Raw genomic sequence first — 18,331 nt, 5'->3', positions numbered from 1 at the left:
AGCCTCAATCCATTAGCCGCCATCCATCCTCCAACCGCCTCCAGACACTCACACAGGACCTTCACCGCCTTCTGGGTTTGCACCGCGCGACCTCTCCGCCCTGTGTTTCGACATCAGGCTCTTCTCACAAATGGCCAAGTCAGCGGAAGATCGGTAGGGGGCGTCCAATGGATGCAAACAGTAGCCGGGAAGTTTGTCAAAGATCTTTGCTAAGGGAGGCGGTGCGGGGAACACGCTCCATCTGCGAACGCAGCGCAGCGAAGGCGCAGGCTGAACCTGCCGTTGGGGAGAGAGCTTCCACCAGCTCTCTCCAGCTTCTGCCTCTGCAAACTTGGGCGTCTTTCAGCCTGGCTCGCTTCGGGAAGGGAGTCCGCCCTCTTTCCTCCTCACCTAAGCTGCGGTCTTCAAGAGGGGCATCGCCTTCTTGCGGCTGTGCAGGTAAGGCGCGCCCGGATTCGGATTCAGATTCGGATTCCGATGGCACGCAGCGGCGGCGCGAGAAAGAGAGGCGATTCCTCGCTTGGTTAGGTGGGCAGATTCTTGCAAAGGAAAGTTTCTGGCGCACCGAGATTGGCGGGTGCAAACAGTGGCGTAGCGTGGGTTGTCAGCACCCGGGGCAAGGCAAGTAATTTGCGCCCCCTAACCCGTGGATTTGCGCCCCCTAACCCGTGGATTTGCCCTAACCCCAGATGTTGCGCCCGGTGCGGCCGGCCCCCCCTGCACCCCCCACGCTACGCCACTGGGTGCAAATGGATATCAATGCAAGGATCTTCCGTGCGCCGAAGTGGATGCAGTTTGCAAATCTTGCAAGCGGAGTGTAGGGGATTTTTTCCCCCCTTGGGGTGGTTTGTGGGTCGTGTCTCTCACTCAGTCCGTTTAGATCCACTGGAAAACTTGAGCGACTTCAGGGGATTGTTTTCAGCGTGTAGGACTTGGGGTACCACCCTCAGCTGAGAAGGTTTTGTAGTCCAGGGGGGATAGAAAATTTAGGGTTGGTGTGTGGGGAGAAAAGCAATCGTTGTTTGCTTTTACATATATTAAATTTATATCCTGCCCTTCCTCCCTAAGAGCCCAGGAGGCAACATGAGATGGAGCAGAAACCTTTAACTGAACAGGCAGTGGGAACTCTGTGGTCCTTAAACACCATTTTAGCGAGTTAATTCTCCTTGAATTCCATGGGACTTCAGTTTCTGAAACTCAAATATGTTTAGGGTCCAGTCTGTTTGGGGTAGTAGACAGAGGCCGTTTTAGGGCAGCGTGACCGGTTTGGCCACACTGCAGCGGGCGCCACAACAATGCTGTAGAACAGAGAGAGAGAGAGGCTTTGAATTTGAGAGCCCCAAGTCCACCACTTTAATAGATCAGAATAGTGAGAGGTGACCAAAACTAATAATATCCAAAAGGGAAGGGCAACCTGGAACTTTATTCTCCGGGGCGAGGGGAGGTTTCTGGACTTAAGGAAGGATACCTTTCTTAAAATAAGGGGGCTGGCTGGTAGTTGAGAGCCAGAGTGGCACAGGGGTCAGGGTGTTGGGCTGCATATTGAGGAGACACCTGTTCAAAGCCCCACTCAGCCAGGAAACTCGCAGGGTAACCTTGGACCAGTCACGCCCTCCCAGCCCAGCCTACCTCTCAAGGCTGTTGTGAGGATAAAATGGGGGAAAGGGAAGAACAGCGTATGCCACCTTCAGCTCCTTGGAGGGAAAGTGGCATATGGATGTGGTAATAAAAGAAAGAAAATCAGTAAAGCCAGGGAGTTGGTTAGAGCATGGTGCTGTTACATGCTGAGGTTGCAGGTTCGATCCCCGTATAGGATGGCTGCATATTCCTCCATTGCAGGGGGTTGATTCTAGAATGTAATGCATTTCTTTCTGTGCCCATACATTCCACACACACAGACACCAGTTCTTGATGAAGCAGGTAAAATGGTAAGCTGCAAGGACTTGGTGGTTTTGCAGCTACATTACCCTGAGGCAGACCATTCCAGCTGGCAGCATTTGGGAGTAGGGAGGCATTCCCACAGCCTTCGTACCTGCTTTAAATTTTTAGAGATGGGGGAGGAAAGCAGGGGAGGAAATGTGGGGGACCTAGATAGGTAGGGTGTTGTGTTATGTGAGAGAAAGGGGGGAAGGTGTAAGAGAAAGGGTGTGTGGAGAACGGATCCTGTATCAATGGGGTTCGTCCTCGCATGTGTTTGAATGGAGGCACGGGATGTTTGAGTGAGAATGAATGGATACTGTATGAATGGGGTGAACGGGTGGGGGTGAGAAAGAGAGTGGGGTGTGTCCTGCAAAAATAGCTGCTAGTTGCTACATCAGAGATGGCGAACCTGTAGCCCTCCAGATCTCGTTGGACTACAACTCCCATGATCCCTCACCACAGGCCTTGCTGGCCGGGGCTGATGGGAGCTGGGGTCCAGCAACATATGGAGGGCCACAGATTCCACACACACCCTCCCACTGCATCCCTGTCTGAGTTGGGCCAACAAAATGGCAGCTTTGCCTGACATTCTGACAACCTTTTGGACCAACCTGATATTCATCCTCTAGCATAGGACGTTAAGCACCGGCATTATGCCGCGTGCTGAATTTAGGCCGCTGTAAGCCTGGGGGTGGTGCTGTGGGTTAAACCACAGAGCCTAGGACTTGCCAATCAGGTCAGCGGTTCGAATCCCCGCGATGGGGTGAGCTCCTGTTGCTCTGTCCCAGCTCCTGCCAACCTAGCAGTTTGAAAGCACGTCAAAGTGCAAGTAGATAAATAGGTACCGCTCCGGCGGGAAGGTAAACGGCGTTTCTGTGCGCTGCTCTGGTTTGCCAGAAGCGGCTTAGTCATGCTGGCCGCAAGACCCGGAAGCTGTACGACGGCTCCCTCTGCCAATAAAGCGAGATGAGTGCTGCAACCCCAGAGTCAGTCACGACTGGACCTAATGGTCAGGGGTCCCTTTACCTTTTTAAGCCTGCCGATCCTAGCTGATTGCACTTTGCATCCAGGTCGCTGATTGACCTTGAAATTAACCACTTGCTGTTTCGCCTGTGGCAAGTAAGAATTTTTTCCAGGTGACCAAACAGGAATATTTCTGTAAAATGGAAGAGAAAAGTTCCCTTTCTGCATTCCTTTTTAAGGCTGCTGATACGCTGCAAATGGTGTATGTGTGTAGCGAACAGGCAGGTAAAATGTTTCTAACTTTGGTGGATTTATTGGCAAGACTGCCCTAAATATATTCCACTACTACTAAAGGGGGGTGGGGGTAAATGTTGGTTGCTTCCTGCAAGACCATAAGCCCTGAACCTGTGGAGCCTTTTCTGTAGATGGCACTGAAGGGGTCTGAATGAGATATATTGTGCTGGAACCAGAAGATGCATTGCCTAAGAGAAGACACTTGATAACAAGTCTGAATACTCTAGTTGTAGAATACTCTAGAACTGGAATGGGGCTGAAATAAGAAACATATCCACTGGATTTTGTACACCTTGATCTGATCCAGTAAAAGAATTCTCAAGCCCTTGTGTTTTGTGGAAACAGGAAGCGTCGCAGAAGGGACCTCTGGCAACCTTCACATAATTATACTTACAATTTATATAGCAGAATTTGAAGGGGTGAATGCATCCAAAGAATTGTTCTGGCAGTGCAGGGGTGTTCTGACCCACGGTTCTGGGGTTCCCCCAACCTTCTGGAGCAGATTTGGAGAGGGCATGGACCACACACAGGAGGAGGAGGAGGGAAGGAAAAAGGTCTGTTGTACGAGTGCAAATCCTTGTGCAGACAGGACGAGTGCACTGGATACTGCCCAAAGCTTTTCACATACCTTATTGTGATAGTCCTTACAACACCCCTGTGATGTAGGCCAGTATTATTATTGTTGTTTCTACCTTTGAACACTTAAAGAAAAGAAAATATTGGGGAGTAACTCCCCTACATATTGTCACAAGAAAGGGGAAAGCATTCTTTCCCAAGATTATTGCTCCCTTTGCTTCTGTCCAAGGTTGAAGATGGAAGAAAGCAAAAATTGCCATATGCTAGTGTGGCAGTTCCGGGTTTTAGAGATGCATTTCAGGACAATGTGGGTGTGAACCAGCTGCAGATGCTGCAGTACAGAGATGTATTATGTATTATGTTTTCAATGTGTGATCGTAGAATCATAGAATCAGACCAGGGCTTTATTTCTAAGCACAAAACTCTCCTGCCTTCTTATGCTTTCTATTTGAGTTACCGTATTTTTCGCTCTATAGGACGCACTTTTTCCCCTTCAAAAATGAAGGGGAAATGTGTGTGCGTCCTATGGAGCGAAGACGCCATAGCCCCGCGACCCTCTCCCGGCTGGAGAGGTGACGCGTGGCTATGGAAGGAGCCTCTATAGCCGCGCGTCACCTCTCCAGCCGGGAGAGCACGGGTGGGGAAAAAAATGCCCCCCACGACCCTCTCCCGGCTGGAGAGGTGACGCGCGTCTATGGCAGGAGCCTCTATAGCCGCGCGTCACCTCTCCAGCCGGGAGAACGCGCGGGGAAAAAAATGCCCCCGGACCCTCTCCCGGCTGGAGAGGTGACGCGCGTCTATGGCAGGAGCCTCTTTAGCCGTGCGTCACCTCCCCAGCTGGGAGAGCGCGAGCGGGGCAAAAGAAGCCCCCCGCGACCCTCTCCCGGCTGGAGAGCGTGCGTGGGGCAAAAGAAGCCATAGCCCCGCGACCCTCTCCCAGCTGGAGAGGTGACACGCGGCTATGGCAGAAGCCTCTATAGCCGCGTGTCACCTCTCCAGCCGGGAGAGCGCACGCGGGCTAGAGAAACCATAGCCCCGCGACCCTCTCCCAGCTGGAGAGGTGACGCGCGGCTATGGCAGGAGCCTCCATAGCCGCGCGTCACCTCCCCAGCTGGGAGAGCGCGAGCGGGGCAAAAGAAGCCATAGCCCAGCTGGAGAGGTGACGCCAACTATGGCAGCAGCCCCTCCGCTGCGCCTTTCCGCTGCTCCCTGACCTGCTCTTTGGGGCTGGTGGTGGGCTTCCCCTGCCAGCCCCAAAGAGCAGGTCGAAAGGAACCTGAAGCCTGGACCGACCCCTCTCGCTCTCCAGGCTTCCAAGGTAGCCGCCCGAACGGCACCTTGTTTTAGAGCGGGAAAACAAGAGCGGGAAAATTCTCCCCCTCTCTGCGCAGCGCCTCCTGCTGCTCCGCTGAAGGGGCGCTGGGCAGAGAGGGGGAGAATTTTTTTTCTTGTTCTCCCCCCTCTAAAACAAGGTGCGTCCTATTGTCCGGTGCGTCCTATGGTGCGAAAAATACGGTACTTTTCATTTATTAAACTTCCGAGTTGATTGTCACCTGAACATCTTCAAGCACCTTACATACAGTTGATAAACTGATAGATACACACACACTGATAGATACACACACACTGATAGATACACACACACATACATAATACTGTATGCTTAAGTTCACATGTGCACCATCATCATTTAGTGCAAACAGCACCAGGAGTTGATATGGCATATGTGACTCGGGCATTGATGCTCAAAGGTTTGGTGTCAAAGCTCCCACCATTGCAGGCTCAACACTTTTTAAATGGGACGTCCTCTGTACATGAGGTCAAGAGATAAGAGTGGATTTCTTGTGTCGCTTTTTAGAGCCCTTTCACACATTACGCAGAGGCTGGCCTGGGTTTGCCACCTCGTGTACACTCAAAATACCTCAGAGGTGTTATCATATGGCATCCTTAGGCAGCTGCTGATGCTGCAAAGCCCTTTTTGAAAGCAACTGGGAGTCGCCATGCTCATCTCCCACAATGCCCCACAAAGATGCAACATCAGGGGCATTATGGGAAATTAACATGGTGGCTCCCAGCCGCTCACAGCACTGCTGCCACTGTCTCATGTCCCAAAGTCGGCGGGCCCCTCCCCAAAATGAGACACCAAGCTTCCCCTTAAACCTGGACCCAGCTTAGTTGATATAAATGTAATATCTGGCCCATAATGAGGGTCTGTTCCTGATCCTTGCAGGTGGTTATATAGCAAAAGGCCAATTCTGCCATCAGCCTCTTTCTTGCCAAGAGCAGGCAGCTTCTCATTCCTTTTCTGATGGGAAGATCCTATGTGGTCGCTGATGGCTGCTTAGAGAAGATTATAGGGTAGCTTCCTACACTTCCTATATATTGCATCTGTGGTTGGCCACTCTGGAAAGAGGACGCAAGAGGCCCCAGTACCTCTGCTCCTCTCTCTCCCTCTGTTCCCACCACCATTGGGCTCAGGAGCAACTTAGGCTGGGAAATGTGGACCAGCACATTGCTGGAGGGGAGAGAGTGCAAATTCAATAGTGACATATAAGAACATGGAGGTCTGCCTTGTATTGAGTGAGAACACAGTTCCATCTAGATCAGAATTGCCTACTGGCAATTGTGGCGATCACACAGGGTCCCCGGACGTTTCACCGCCTTTTGATCCCTGTGCCACCACTTTATTTCTCGCTGCCACCACCCAAGCCCTACCTGGTACAATACTGAGTCCAGTCAGGGTTAAAACCACAGAGCCTAGGACTTGCTGATCAGAAGGTCAGTGGTTCGAATCCCCGCGATGGGGTGAGCTGCCGTTGCTCGGTCCCTGCTCCTGCCAACCTAGCAGTTCACAAGCACGTCAAAGTGTAAGTAGATAAATAGGTACCACTGCAGCGGGAAGATAAACGGCATTTCCGTGCACTGCTCTGGTTCGCCAGAAGCGGCTTAGTCACGCTGGCCACATGACCCAGAAGCTGTAAGCTGGCTCCCTCGGCCAATAAAGCGAGATGAACGCCGCAACCCCAGAGTCGGTCACGACTGGACCTAATGGTCAGGGGTCCCTTTACCTTTAACAAGCGTGTGGTTTCATAAACGGTATCGGTCCATTACAATCATGGGGTGCCTATCCAGACCTATAACTTCCGCTCCCTGCTCTCACTCACTAAACCACCTCTCAGATATTTACTTGTCTTCCTAGCCCCTAACTGTTCCTGACTCAGCTTATTTTACTACACTAACTCAACCTACCCACAGACTCTATCCCAATTCACTCCAAGCAACCACCCAACTCCCAATGAACGAACTCCTTTGCCCCTCCCAGAGATGGTTTTATAATCCCTCTAACTCCACCCCCCTGGGTTCTGATTGGGTAAGTTGTTTAACTATTTCACCTCCAGCACTCTCATATGTTAATGTCACAGCAATATTGGCAGTGGCTCCAACGTTACCATGTGGTATTCTCAAAAGCTGCTACACGCCCTCCGGCCCCACAAAAATGCTCAAGATCCCAGATTCTATTCCCCACTTCCATACCCTCCAACATTTCTCCAGTGCAAATAGGGACATCCCATTCCATAATGATAATTTTACTATTTATACCCCACACATCTTACGGGGTTGCCATAGCCACTCTAGGTAGCTTCCAACATATATAAAAAACATAATTAAACATTGGTTGGATAATTTCATACCCTCCATCATTTCTCCAATGAAAATAGGGACATCCTAAGGAGAAGTGGGACATTCCAGACGGCTTCTCTAAATTACGGATGCCCCTGGGAAATAGGGACACTTGGAGGTTCTGCAAGAATCTTTATTCTCATTGTCCCATTCAGAACAACGAAACTGGGGGGGGGGGAATCTTCATAAGACATTCAAAACCAACAAGCCTGCTATCCCAGCTATCCCAACCTGGTTAGCCCCCCTAAAAACTCTGATACCCCATTTTTAAAATACAATATACTCCCATAGCGTGTGAATAGTCTCCCATAGAAACTAATGTGAAACCAACAGCAAGTCAATTTAAGGCCAGCAATAAAAATCAGTATTAAGCACCAGCGCGGATTAAAACAAAGCCCTCTAATCAACCTGGAATGGATTTTAAGAATTAAAAAGTTGCTTCGCCCTTCGGCAAAGTATAGAGAGCAGTGGAAGCCTTGCATAGCTTTTCCATAAAGTGGGGCTGTCTGGTTGTATATAGGCCCTTGTGCCACACATACCCCCCAGCAGTGGGGCAGGAGCTGATTTCTCCATCGTGCCATCATTTGCAGTGGCCCGTTGGTGCAGGTCCAGGTGGAAGGGCAGATATCCAGGAGAGGCGAAGACCACACACTTAACCTTGCCAACCCAGATGCCAACTTTGCTGCCACATACACCCGGACAACACCATTACTGGCCCCAACAACATCACACATACCATCTCGGGACTATTTAATTGCTCATCGTCTAACATTGTGTATGCCATCAAATGCCAACAGTGTCCTTCAGCTCTCTATATTGGACAAACATGCCAAACCTTACGCCAAAGAATAAACGGACATAAATCCAACATCAGGAATCACAAGACAGAGAAACCAGTAGGAGAACACTTCAATCTCCCAGGACATTCTATACAAGATCTCAAAGTAGCTGTTCTATTACAAAGGAATTTCAGAAATAGACTGGAAAGAGAAGCTGCTGAATTGCAACTTATCACCAAACTTAAAACCATGGAGAGACCTGGTCTGAACAAAGACATTGGATTCTTATCTCATTATGACAAAGCCATTTTTCACCTTCTCACCCCTTGCTTTTTCCTGTGAGACCTATTGCAGTCGTTAAGAGTCGTCAACAGGCTCATCACAGCTATCTGCCAATCACCCATTCCCACCACCCTTCTGAGTAATACCCCTCCCCACCTTCTCACTATATAGAAGGGTCTGGTGACTTCTGTTTCAGTGTATCTGAAGAAGTGTGCATGCACACGAAAGCTCATACCAAGAACTAACTTAGTTGGTCTTTTAGGTGCTACTGGAAGGAATTTTTTTAATTTTATCTTGCCAATGTGGTTGCTTTGTTTACAAGACATAAGCTTGCATCATAAGGAAGCAGTTCCCATTCTTCTGTGCTGAGTCGGGTGGGACAAGGCGGTTCCTTCCGTAGGATGTGTTCACCCTGAGGCATCCCATAGAATCATGGAATTTTAGCGCTGGAAGGGACCACGAGGGTCATCTAGTCCAACCCCCTGCAATTCAAGCATCTTTTGCCCAATGTGGGGCTGGAACCTTGAAATTAAGAGTCTCATGCTCTATGGACATTGCTACCCATCACAAGGGGATATTTCCACACACACCCAAAAAAAGCTTATTTGCATGTGCTTTTTGAAACATCCCTCAGCTCACACCACCCTAATTATCTTCCCCTGTTCCTTTTCTTGAGAGAGGAAAGCAGTTTGATGACACTTATAATATGGGGCCTCAATTCAAGCCTTCTTGTGCATTGAAAGAATTCAAGTCCGGGCTCCCTGCTGTTGACCTTTGAGGCTATATTAGCATAAATGCATTGTGCTGTACCATGCTAGGATGGGGGGGGGGTCCTCAGCCAATCAGGACCCCTCCCTCCTTGGGATCTGTATGCTTGCAACACCCCTTCATACGGAAGTTTCATTTATTTATTTTTAAATATAATTTTTATTAAGTTTTCTATATTTCATTACATCAAAGGGGGGGGGGGAATCCATAACTTGAAGCATTGCTTAAATAATGCATCAACTTCCTTCCCTCCCTCTAACAGACTTCCACACACCTTTACCAATTTCTTCGCATACCTATATCCATTTTTTTACCTTGTATCCATCTTTTAGCAATCACCTTCTTATATGTAAATCAGCTCCTTAATTTCCCATTACAAAACATTTCAACTCAAACCTACAAACGTTTTCAACCGTTTACAATTTTCTTTCATATAAAGTATAAATTTGCCCCAGTCTTTTTGGAACAGCTCATCACGCCGATTCCAAATCTTTCCCGTCAGCTTAGCCAGCTCTGCATATTCAACCATCTTTACTTGCCAATCTTCCAATGTGGGGAGTTCTTGCTGCTTCCATTTCTGAGCCAGGAGTATTCTTGCAGCCGTTGTGGCATACATAAACAAGCTTACATCTTTTACTTGAATTTCCTCAATTAACCCCAGCAGAAAAGCTCCTGGTTTTTTACTAAAGTTATACTTAAATACCTTTTTCAGTTCATTATATATAATATCCCAGAAGGCTTTAATCTTAGAACAAGTCCACCACATATGCAAAAAGTTCCCCTCCTTCTCCTTACATTTCCAGCAGACTTTATCCTGGTTCCTATACATTTTGGCTAGCTTACTTGGTGTGATGTACCAATGGTACATCATACGGAAGTTTCAATTCAACAATATCTGGAAGCCATGGGATCCCCACCCCTCTTCTAGTCTACCCTTCTCCCTGACACCCTAGTTTTCTATGTGCAGGGAAACTGATTCGGTTCAATCGACGAATCAAACTGCTGGCATATGCAGTCAGTAGTTCAAATCGCTGGGGCTGAGAGGTGTTAAGAGTAAGATAAAGGGTTGCAGAGAATCTAATCCCAGAGATTGGCTGGCCAGTGCTGTCTGCTGAACTGGGCCTGCTTTTAAACACTTACACAGTACGGACCTATGCATGTTTATTTGGAAGTAAGTCCTTGATTGTGGTCAGTGGAGATGTAAAATGTACATGAGCTTGCAGCCTCGCTGGGACAAAAACATGGGAACATTTTGAACCGACCTGAGCAATTTGGACAATGAAGTTCAAACAGAAAAGAATCTGTCTCTGGAGAACAGGGGCTTTTACATTAGGCACAATTCACAGTTATTATAATAATGTCTGTGTTGTTGCCTTCCCCTCCTCAGTTCCAGAAAGGTACAAGCTTGGAGCAACACTAAACTACAAGCAACACTCTCCTAGTTGTCTCAGGGCTCAGTTCTGCCCGCTCTCATCAGGTAATTTCCCCATCTTCTCTCCTAGGGTACAGTTACAGATCTTTGTCGCTCTGTGAAGCATTTCTGGGTTTGTTTTTTTAGTTTTAAATTCCAAAAATACAAAGTTAAGGTAAATCATTCCCATCACAGGTACATTTGTTTGGCCGCTGAAGAGGACTTTATGCTGAAACGTGTCCGACCAGTTGCTCTAAGAGGCTCTCACCTTTAACTCACATTTGGCCTATAAGCAGAACACAGGAGTGCATTCTTAATATTTCTCTGTAGTGAGCATCTCATCTTACAGAATATTATATATATATATATATATATATATATATATATATATATGTTTATGTGGGCATAACCTATAATCAAGTGTTTTACCTTACCTTTTTGAAATTTTATTCTGCTGAAGAGAGCAGATCTTCCATATTTGTGTGTGGTTTTATTTAAATGCCTGGTTTAAAAGAACACATCTAAGAAAATGAAGTTGAATTATAAACCGTTCAAAGTTCTGTTTCCAAAATTTTTGTTCACATTTAGGTCACCCAGCAATTATGGGGCCTACTTTTAGGTGTCGTTCAGTGAACTAATTCAGTGAATGCTGAACCAGTCCAAACACTGCTCTGAAGTGGTACATCCGAGAGACAGATTTGATCCTGCACTGAAACCCAGGCATCTGCTAGGCCTCCTTTCTCAGTTCCCTGCTATTAGGAGTGCCTGCCTGTCATCTACCTGTGGTGGTGTTGTTGTTGTTGTTTTTAAACTGGGTTTCCTTTCTTTTAAGATCCATGATGGCGCTGTTCGCTGTCCTCGCTGCATTGATGCTCGCTACAGTTCATGGACAGGAAGGAGATGAAACCATCACATACACGGTAAAGTTGAGGGGGGCGGGATGTTGTCTACTACAGGGCTTTCAAAGCAATCCTACAGAAGTTAATAGTACCAGAATCTGTCTGGGGGCCAAACTACACACGAGGTTAAACGATAAATGCATCCTCATATGCAGGGATGGGGAACCTGTGGCCTTGCAGGTGTTGATGGACCACAACTCCCATTATCCCTAGCTATTGGCCATGCTGGGTGGTGCTGATGGGAGTCTGAGTGCAATATTTATTCATCTATTTGTTATTTATTTATTTACTGAATTTATATACTGCCCTATACTCAGGGCGGTTCACAGTAGAATCTGGAGGGTGCCTTCTTGGGTGTTCCTGGTTTAGATGTTCTTCAGCTGTCAAAGCACACCTGCTTTCCCCCTTTTCTTGGAACTCCAGCACAGAACATTATTCATAGTACCATTCCCAGCTTCTCTTCCTTCAAATCCTTCCTCAGAACCCACCTCACACCGCAGCAGATGCCAACTGGTCTGTATAACCTAGTAAGGCCTAGTTTTTTATTAGCAATGGCTCCACAGGGTCTTCCCCATCAACAGTTACCCAATCCCAGTGCTTTTTTGTGGGAAAAAGGTGTTGAAGTTAGTTAGTTAGTTAGTTAAACGGTGCCACCTCCACCCCAGGCAGGGGCTAAATTTAAGATGTGATTAATAAATTCAAGCAGGCAGTGATCTAGATTAGAAATGGCCACAACTTTATTGACTGCAGATATAGGTGGATTTTTGGCTCAGGCGTTGGGTGTATAACCGTTCCAAGACAAAAAAAGAATAACAATTATTTAATTTTTAAAAGGGAAGGGAACTCAGTTCCCCTGAGTTCCTACTGAAAAAGACCTCTGCCCAATCCTCTTTTAAATTTGAGGCTGACCCTGCGATCTTCCAGAATCATGCAGGAAGCCTTTTGCTGAACACCTTAGTCTCTTCCTCCAGCCTACTGCACGAATATTCAGTCTCACAATTAATCGTTTGTTGCTTTTGCCTCTCTCCTCCTGCGATATCATGAGACAGGGATGGGGAAGCTGTGGGTCTCTGCATACTGCCGGACTCCAACTCCCATCAGCCCCAGCTGGCATTGCCCGTGCCTTGGTGTGATGGGAAATGAAGTCTTAACAACCTCAGAAGGGCCACCGGTCCCTCATCTCCATATTGAGAACGACCTCCTTCTGCCCGTGCGTCGACATCGGTTGTCAATAGTACCGGGTTAAGACCGACATGTTCTGACTCAGTGCAAGGCAGCTTCCTGTGTTCCTGATTTTGCTGATCGTCCACAGCGGAGCAATCACACTGAAGTTAATGGGATTTCTTGAGGATAAGTCATCTGCGAAGTGCTCCCCGTTGGGTTGTTAACTGGGCGTGATTTTTCGTTGTGCATTAAACGGGCATTGGGGAGATTCAGTAAGTTTTGCTGTTTTTTCCTCTGGGGCTCAGAGGCCTTTTTATAGCTACAGTAACTCCAGTTTCCTCAGCCCGAAGATGCTGTCATTCCTTTGGAGAGCTGGGGTTGTAATGCAATTAGCTGCCCTCTTGCCCCCTAGTTACACTCGAGGCCTGTTCCCTTCCAGCTCGCTGCTAGATTTGGCAGACTTCTAGCATCACCTGTGAATAAATGGGGGGGGGGAGAGTTAGTTTCTGCCTCCGATTTAAACTCCTTGAGTAACAAAGCTACTCAAAACAACCCACCGCAGCCCAGTGTGTTGAGCAACAAGGGCGTCAACATGCTGAGACAGATTCTTAGCTGGAGCAAACGCCGTGAGTGCCTACCAAGTTACGGCAGGGGTGGATTTGGCTCGCCATGACAAGCTGATTTATTAACTCGAGGGTTTCTCTCGCTCGCTCGTTCACTCACTCCCTGCCATCAGTACTACTATGAAAACACTGTGCTTAGTATGGCAGATGTAATAGGGTTGCCGTATTTTGAAGAGCAAAAAAGAGGGCATATTTGCTGACTTCTACTTTTAACTATGGATCACTATGACAATTCCACCCATGAAAAAGAGGATGAGTCCTGGAAAAAGAGGACATATGGCAACCCTAAGGTAGATTAGATAGATGATAGATAGATAGATAGATAGATAGATAGATGATAGATAGATAGATAGATAGATAGATAGATGATAGATAGATAGATAGATAGATAGATAGATAGATAGATAGATGATAAATAGAGATAGATAGATAGATGATAGATAGATAGATGATAGATAGATAGATAGATAGATAGATAGATAGATAGATAGATAGATAGATATAGATGATAGTGTTGAATGGTTTCTTTAAATGTAAAGGTTCATCATTGTTCCACCTAATGTGTATGTCTTTAAGGGGCCAGAGCAAGGGCCAGAGCAAGATAACGAGACCCAGCTTTACAGCTGTGAAACATAGCAGGTGCTGCTGAGTTGCATTGATTAAGGTGTGTCAGCATTTGCATGTAGTATATAAGGAGCAGCACCTAGCTCTCCCATTACCCTGGGGGTTGGGTTGGTGGTTGGGTCTGGTTTGTTGTTAATGTATTTAGTGTATAAGGAGTTTTTGTTTTTTTGTAATTAAAACCTTGTTTAAGTTATTTTTGAGTCCCTTTTTAATGCATGGTCTCCCCAGCAAGCTCTCTGCAGCGCTACCATACTACAAATAGCCAACATCTTTGGTTATGGGCCCAGCTGCTGAGTGGATGACTGCATATTTTTGGACTCTGAGAAAGGTTTGAAAACTCCTTCTCCTGTTAGTGTAGTTTTTGTGGGTCTGGAAGATTTCCAGAATGGTTGACCGGGTTCCTGAAGCTGAGAAGGCTCTGGTCTTCCCACAGCTAACAGATGAGAACTATAGTTTATGGTCCTTTCGGGTGGAGGCGCTTTTGACCTCTAGGGAAGTATGGACCTATGTAACTGAAGACCCTCCTGACCCTGTAACTAATGCTTGGTCGAAAGGAGATGCAAAAGCCAGGGCGATAATTAATTTGGCAGTCAGCGACCAGCAAGTAGTCTATATAAGGAATAAGAAAACTGCCAAAGAAATGTGGGACAGTCTTGCAGCAGTGCATGTTAGAAAAGAGTCAGCGTCTGCATTGACATTTTTCAAGCAGCTGTACCAGACGAAGTTGCAGCCTGGTGGTGATTTGGCAGCACAGTTGAGACGTCTGGAGGCAATACGCGGCGAATTAATTCGAAGGGACATGGACATACCTGATATTCAGTATGTTTTTATCATTCTTTGTTCCCTTAACGAGGACTTTGATGGTGTAGCTAGCCAGATATCTGCCATCCCACCAGCACAATTAACTGTGGAAGGGGTAACGGCAAGATTAATGGGCGAGTTGGATAGAAGGGAGGCTTGTGCCATTAGCACTCCTATTTCCAGAAGTAATGAGGAACGCCATATGCAAACTTGTGGTGATGCGACTGCATTTAAAGCTGCAAAGCGTTGTTGGTTCTGCAATAAGCAAGGACATTTTGCAAAGGACTGCAGAGTCAAAAGAAAGCAAAGTACTCCCAAGCCTGTTTCTGATCGTCAATCACGGGTGTCATCTCAGCAGCCAACATCGCACCGTAAAGACAGAAACGAGCCGCGAGCTTTTCACGCTCGGACTGCAGATCATAAAAGAATTAAAGGTGCCAAGTGGAATTCTTTTATTGTGGACTCAGGAGCTTCTCACCACGTTTGCAACAATCGAAGCTTGTTTATTTCTTTCGAAGAGGAAATTGGTAATGTACATTTAGCCAATTCACAAGTCTTGCAGTCACTTGGCAGAGGTACTGTTAAACTTGACTCTTTAAACATTACAATAGCGAACTGCATTTACTGCCCATCAGTGGACAACTTATTATCAGTAAGGTGTTTTGCTCGTCAAGGCATAAGTGTGCGTTTCTTAAATTCAATGTGTGAGTTTTTTGAGGGGAACAAACGTCTATTGTATGCCCGGGACTCTGATGGTTTATATAGACTGTATTTTCGCACCTACTCCCAATTGCCTATAAATTGCAGAGCAGCACAGTCAAGCCAGGGGTTGAGGAATGCAAGGCCTCATTCCGGGTGTCTCCACGAGGCGCACAGAATTCTGGGACACTTGAATTTTGCTGATGTAATTAGGACGAAGAATATTGTTAATGGCCTCAACTTAAAGCCATGTAAATTCTTTATGCAATGTTTATCCTGTTGCAAGAATAAGATTAAGGTTGCACGCAAGGGTAGGTGCTCAGATAGGAAAGTAACTGAGCCATTTGAGCGTGTACATTGTGATTTAGTTGGGCCACTCCCACCATCATTAGGAGGTTCTAAGTACTGGCTTACCCTCATAGACCAGTATAGTAGATATTGTTGGACTTATGCAATAGCTGACAAGTCCCAAGCATTTGAGAAGTACAAAGTTTTTTGCAACTGGGTAAAAACGCACTTTAACAAACCAATTAAGAACCTGTTCTCTGACCGGGGCGGGGAATTTGTTTCTGAGGATTTTGAGAAATTCCTGGAAGCGCAGGGGACTACTCATGAGTTATCTTGCCCCCGAAGTCCCTGGCAAAATGGGCTTGTTGAAGTTGTGCAGCGTGACCTGCAGGCAGGGGTTAAAACGTATCTGCACGATGCTAATCTGCCCAAAGACTTTTGGGCTGAAGCGCTTAATGGGTTTTGTTATGTCAGAAATCGCAGTTATCATTCTGGTTTAGATGTCACCCCCTATGAGAAGCTGTTTAAAAAACGCCCTAATCTGAAATACCTACGCATTTGGGGTTCAGATGTAATTATGCATTATCCCGCTAAGCAGAAATTGGGTGAGCGTAGTGTCCAGGGTAAATTAATGGGCTACCAGCAGGGGGCGTACAGAATTTACATACCAGCAACTGGCAAATTTCATATTACCAGAAGCATGATACAAACTGTAAATTGGAATGGAGTTGCTGTTTTCCAAGATACTGATGGTATAGATAATACTGAGGAAGAAGAGGAAGAAGCAGCAGCAGCAGCAGCAGGGAATAATGGTGCTTCTGAATTAATGGAAAAAGACAAAAAGCCTGTTGAATCTGATAATTTGTTTGATGATTTAAAGTCACAGGCACCCAAGGATAGGTTAGATTCTCTTGAGTTTTCTGATCGTGAGCTTAGCCTACAGGGACCTCTTCAGTCCGACAATGATGATTTACAACCTAAAACTAGTAGTTCACTTAGTCCCATTAAGTCTGAGGAGTCTGACTCCCCTTCTGGACTAAGACGTTCAGATAGAAAGAGGCAGAAGCCACAACGATTTGCAGATGAACATTTTAATACTGTGTATGCCAATAAGGTGGTTTTTGAGCCAAAAAGCTACAGTGACGTTCAGAATTTACCTAAGCACCAAGCTGCAAATTGGTATAAAGCTATGAACTCTGAGATAGCTTCTTTAAAAGAGCATAACACTTGGTCTCTTGTACCACAAACCCCAGATATGAGACTTATTGATTCAAAATGGGTTTATAGAGTTAAAATGAATGACAAAAATGAAGTTGTAAGGTACAAAGCAAGATTAGTTGCTAGGGGTTTTCAACAAATTCCAGGCGAAGATTATGATTTGTGTTATTCACCAAGTGTAAAATATGAAACAGTTAAACTTTTGTTAAAAGATGCATCACAACGTGGACATTCTGTTTATCACCTAGATATAAAAACTGCATATTTGTTTGCCGATTTAAAAGAACAAATTTTTATGCGTGTTCCTGAAGGCATAGATGCTGCTGAAGGTTTGGTATGCAAATTAAATAAATCCCTTTATGGTCTGCACCAAAGTGGAAGGAATTGGCACCAAACTTTAGCAAAAGAATTGCTGGCTATTGGTTTTTCACAAGGAAAGGCAGACAATTGTGTATTTATAAAGGAAAGGGCAAACTCTGTGACAAAAATATGTGTGTATGTAGATGATGTGTTAATTTCTACAAAAACTAAACAGGAATATGAAGAGGTAGTTTCACAGTTACAGAAGAAATTTGATGTGGTGGAATTAGGCATAGCTAAAAATTACTTATCCATGCAAATTGAGAAAGGCAAAAATGGATCTTTTCTGGTTCATCAAACTGCAAAAATTGATGACCTTGTTGAAATGCTACGTTTAGAAAATGCAAATGGGAAGGAAACGCCTATGGTGTGTGGTTTCACCTTTACAGGTAAAGATAAGCCATTTCCTAACAAAACTTTGTATCGTTCTGCTATAGGCAAGCTAAATTTCATTCAAAGAATCTCAAGACCAGATATAACTTATGCTTTTCACTTTCTGGCAAAATTTGTGGAAAAACCTACTACACAATGTTTCTCTGCTCTTAAGAGAGTGGTAATGTACCTTAAACATACCAAACATTATAGGTTGCAGTTTACATCAAGTATTGACAAAGGTTTTGAAATTTTCTGCGATGCATCTCATGCAGTGGAACAAAATAATTGCAGGGGTGTGTCTGGTATGGTGTTTTGTTATAATGGTTGTCCGTTTGAATGGAAGTCCCAGACACAAACCATTATTTGTCTCTCCACAACAGAGAGTGAATTATGTGCATGCGTTCAGGCCACTCGTGATGTAGAATGGTATCTGCAAGTATTCGCAGACCTACAGATGCAAGTAACACTACCAGTTAAAGTTTACCTTGATTCCCAGAGTGGACTTGCTATCCTATGTTCAGAAACCAATACGCAGCGCACCAGAGTCTTAAGATTACGTTTGGAGTTTGTAAAGAAATTAATTGCTGACGAAATGATTGTATTTGA

General features: G+C 45.9%; 1 protein-coding gene across 3 annotated transcripts in view; it reads left to right on the top strand.

Annotated features, from left to right (window-relative positions):
* The first annotated feature begins 239 nt into the window (after positions 1-239).
* The window catches only part of EFEMP1 (EGF containing fibulin extracellular matrix protein 1), a 73,868-nt gene continuing 55,776 nt past the window's right edge, over positions 240-18,331 (top strand). For 2 of the 3 annotated variants that reach the window (XR_014154560.1, XM_081854870.1), the window contains exons 1-3: positions 242-438; positions 10,651-10,740; positions 11,507-11,594. Coding sequence is in view for 1 of the 3 variants with exons in the window: in XM_081854870.1 (XP_081710996.1) it covers positions 11,511-11,594 (84 nt within the window). In the remaining 2 variants the exon portion in view is untranslated. Of the gene's footprint in view, positions 439-10,650; positions 10,741-11,506; positions 11,595-18,331 lie in introns of all 3 variants that reach the window. The other variant, XR_014154559.1, reaches the window with a different exon arrangement.

The sequence above is a fragment of the Podarcis erhardii genome, assembly GCF_964252035.2.
Source record: "Podarcis erhardii genome assembly, chromosome: 3".
NCBI classification, from domain to species: Eukaryota; Metazoa; Chordata; class Lepidosauria; order Squamata; family Lacertidae; genus Podarcis; species Podarcis erhardii.
This window is presented reverse-complemented; position numbering and strand designations above follow the sequence as displayed.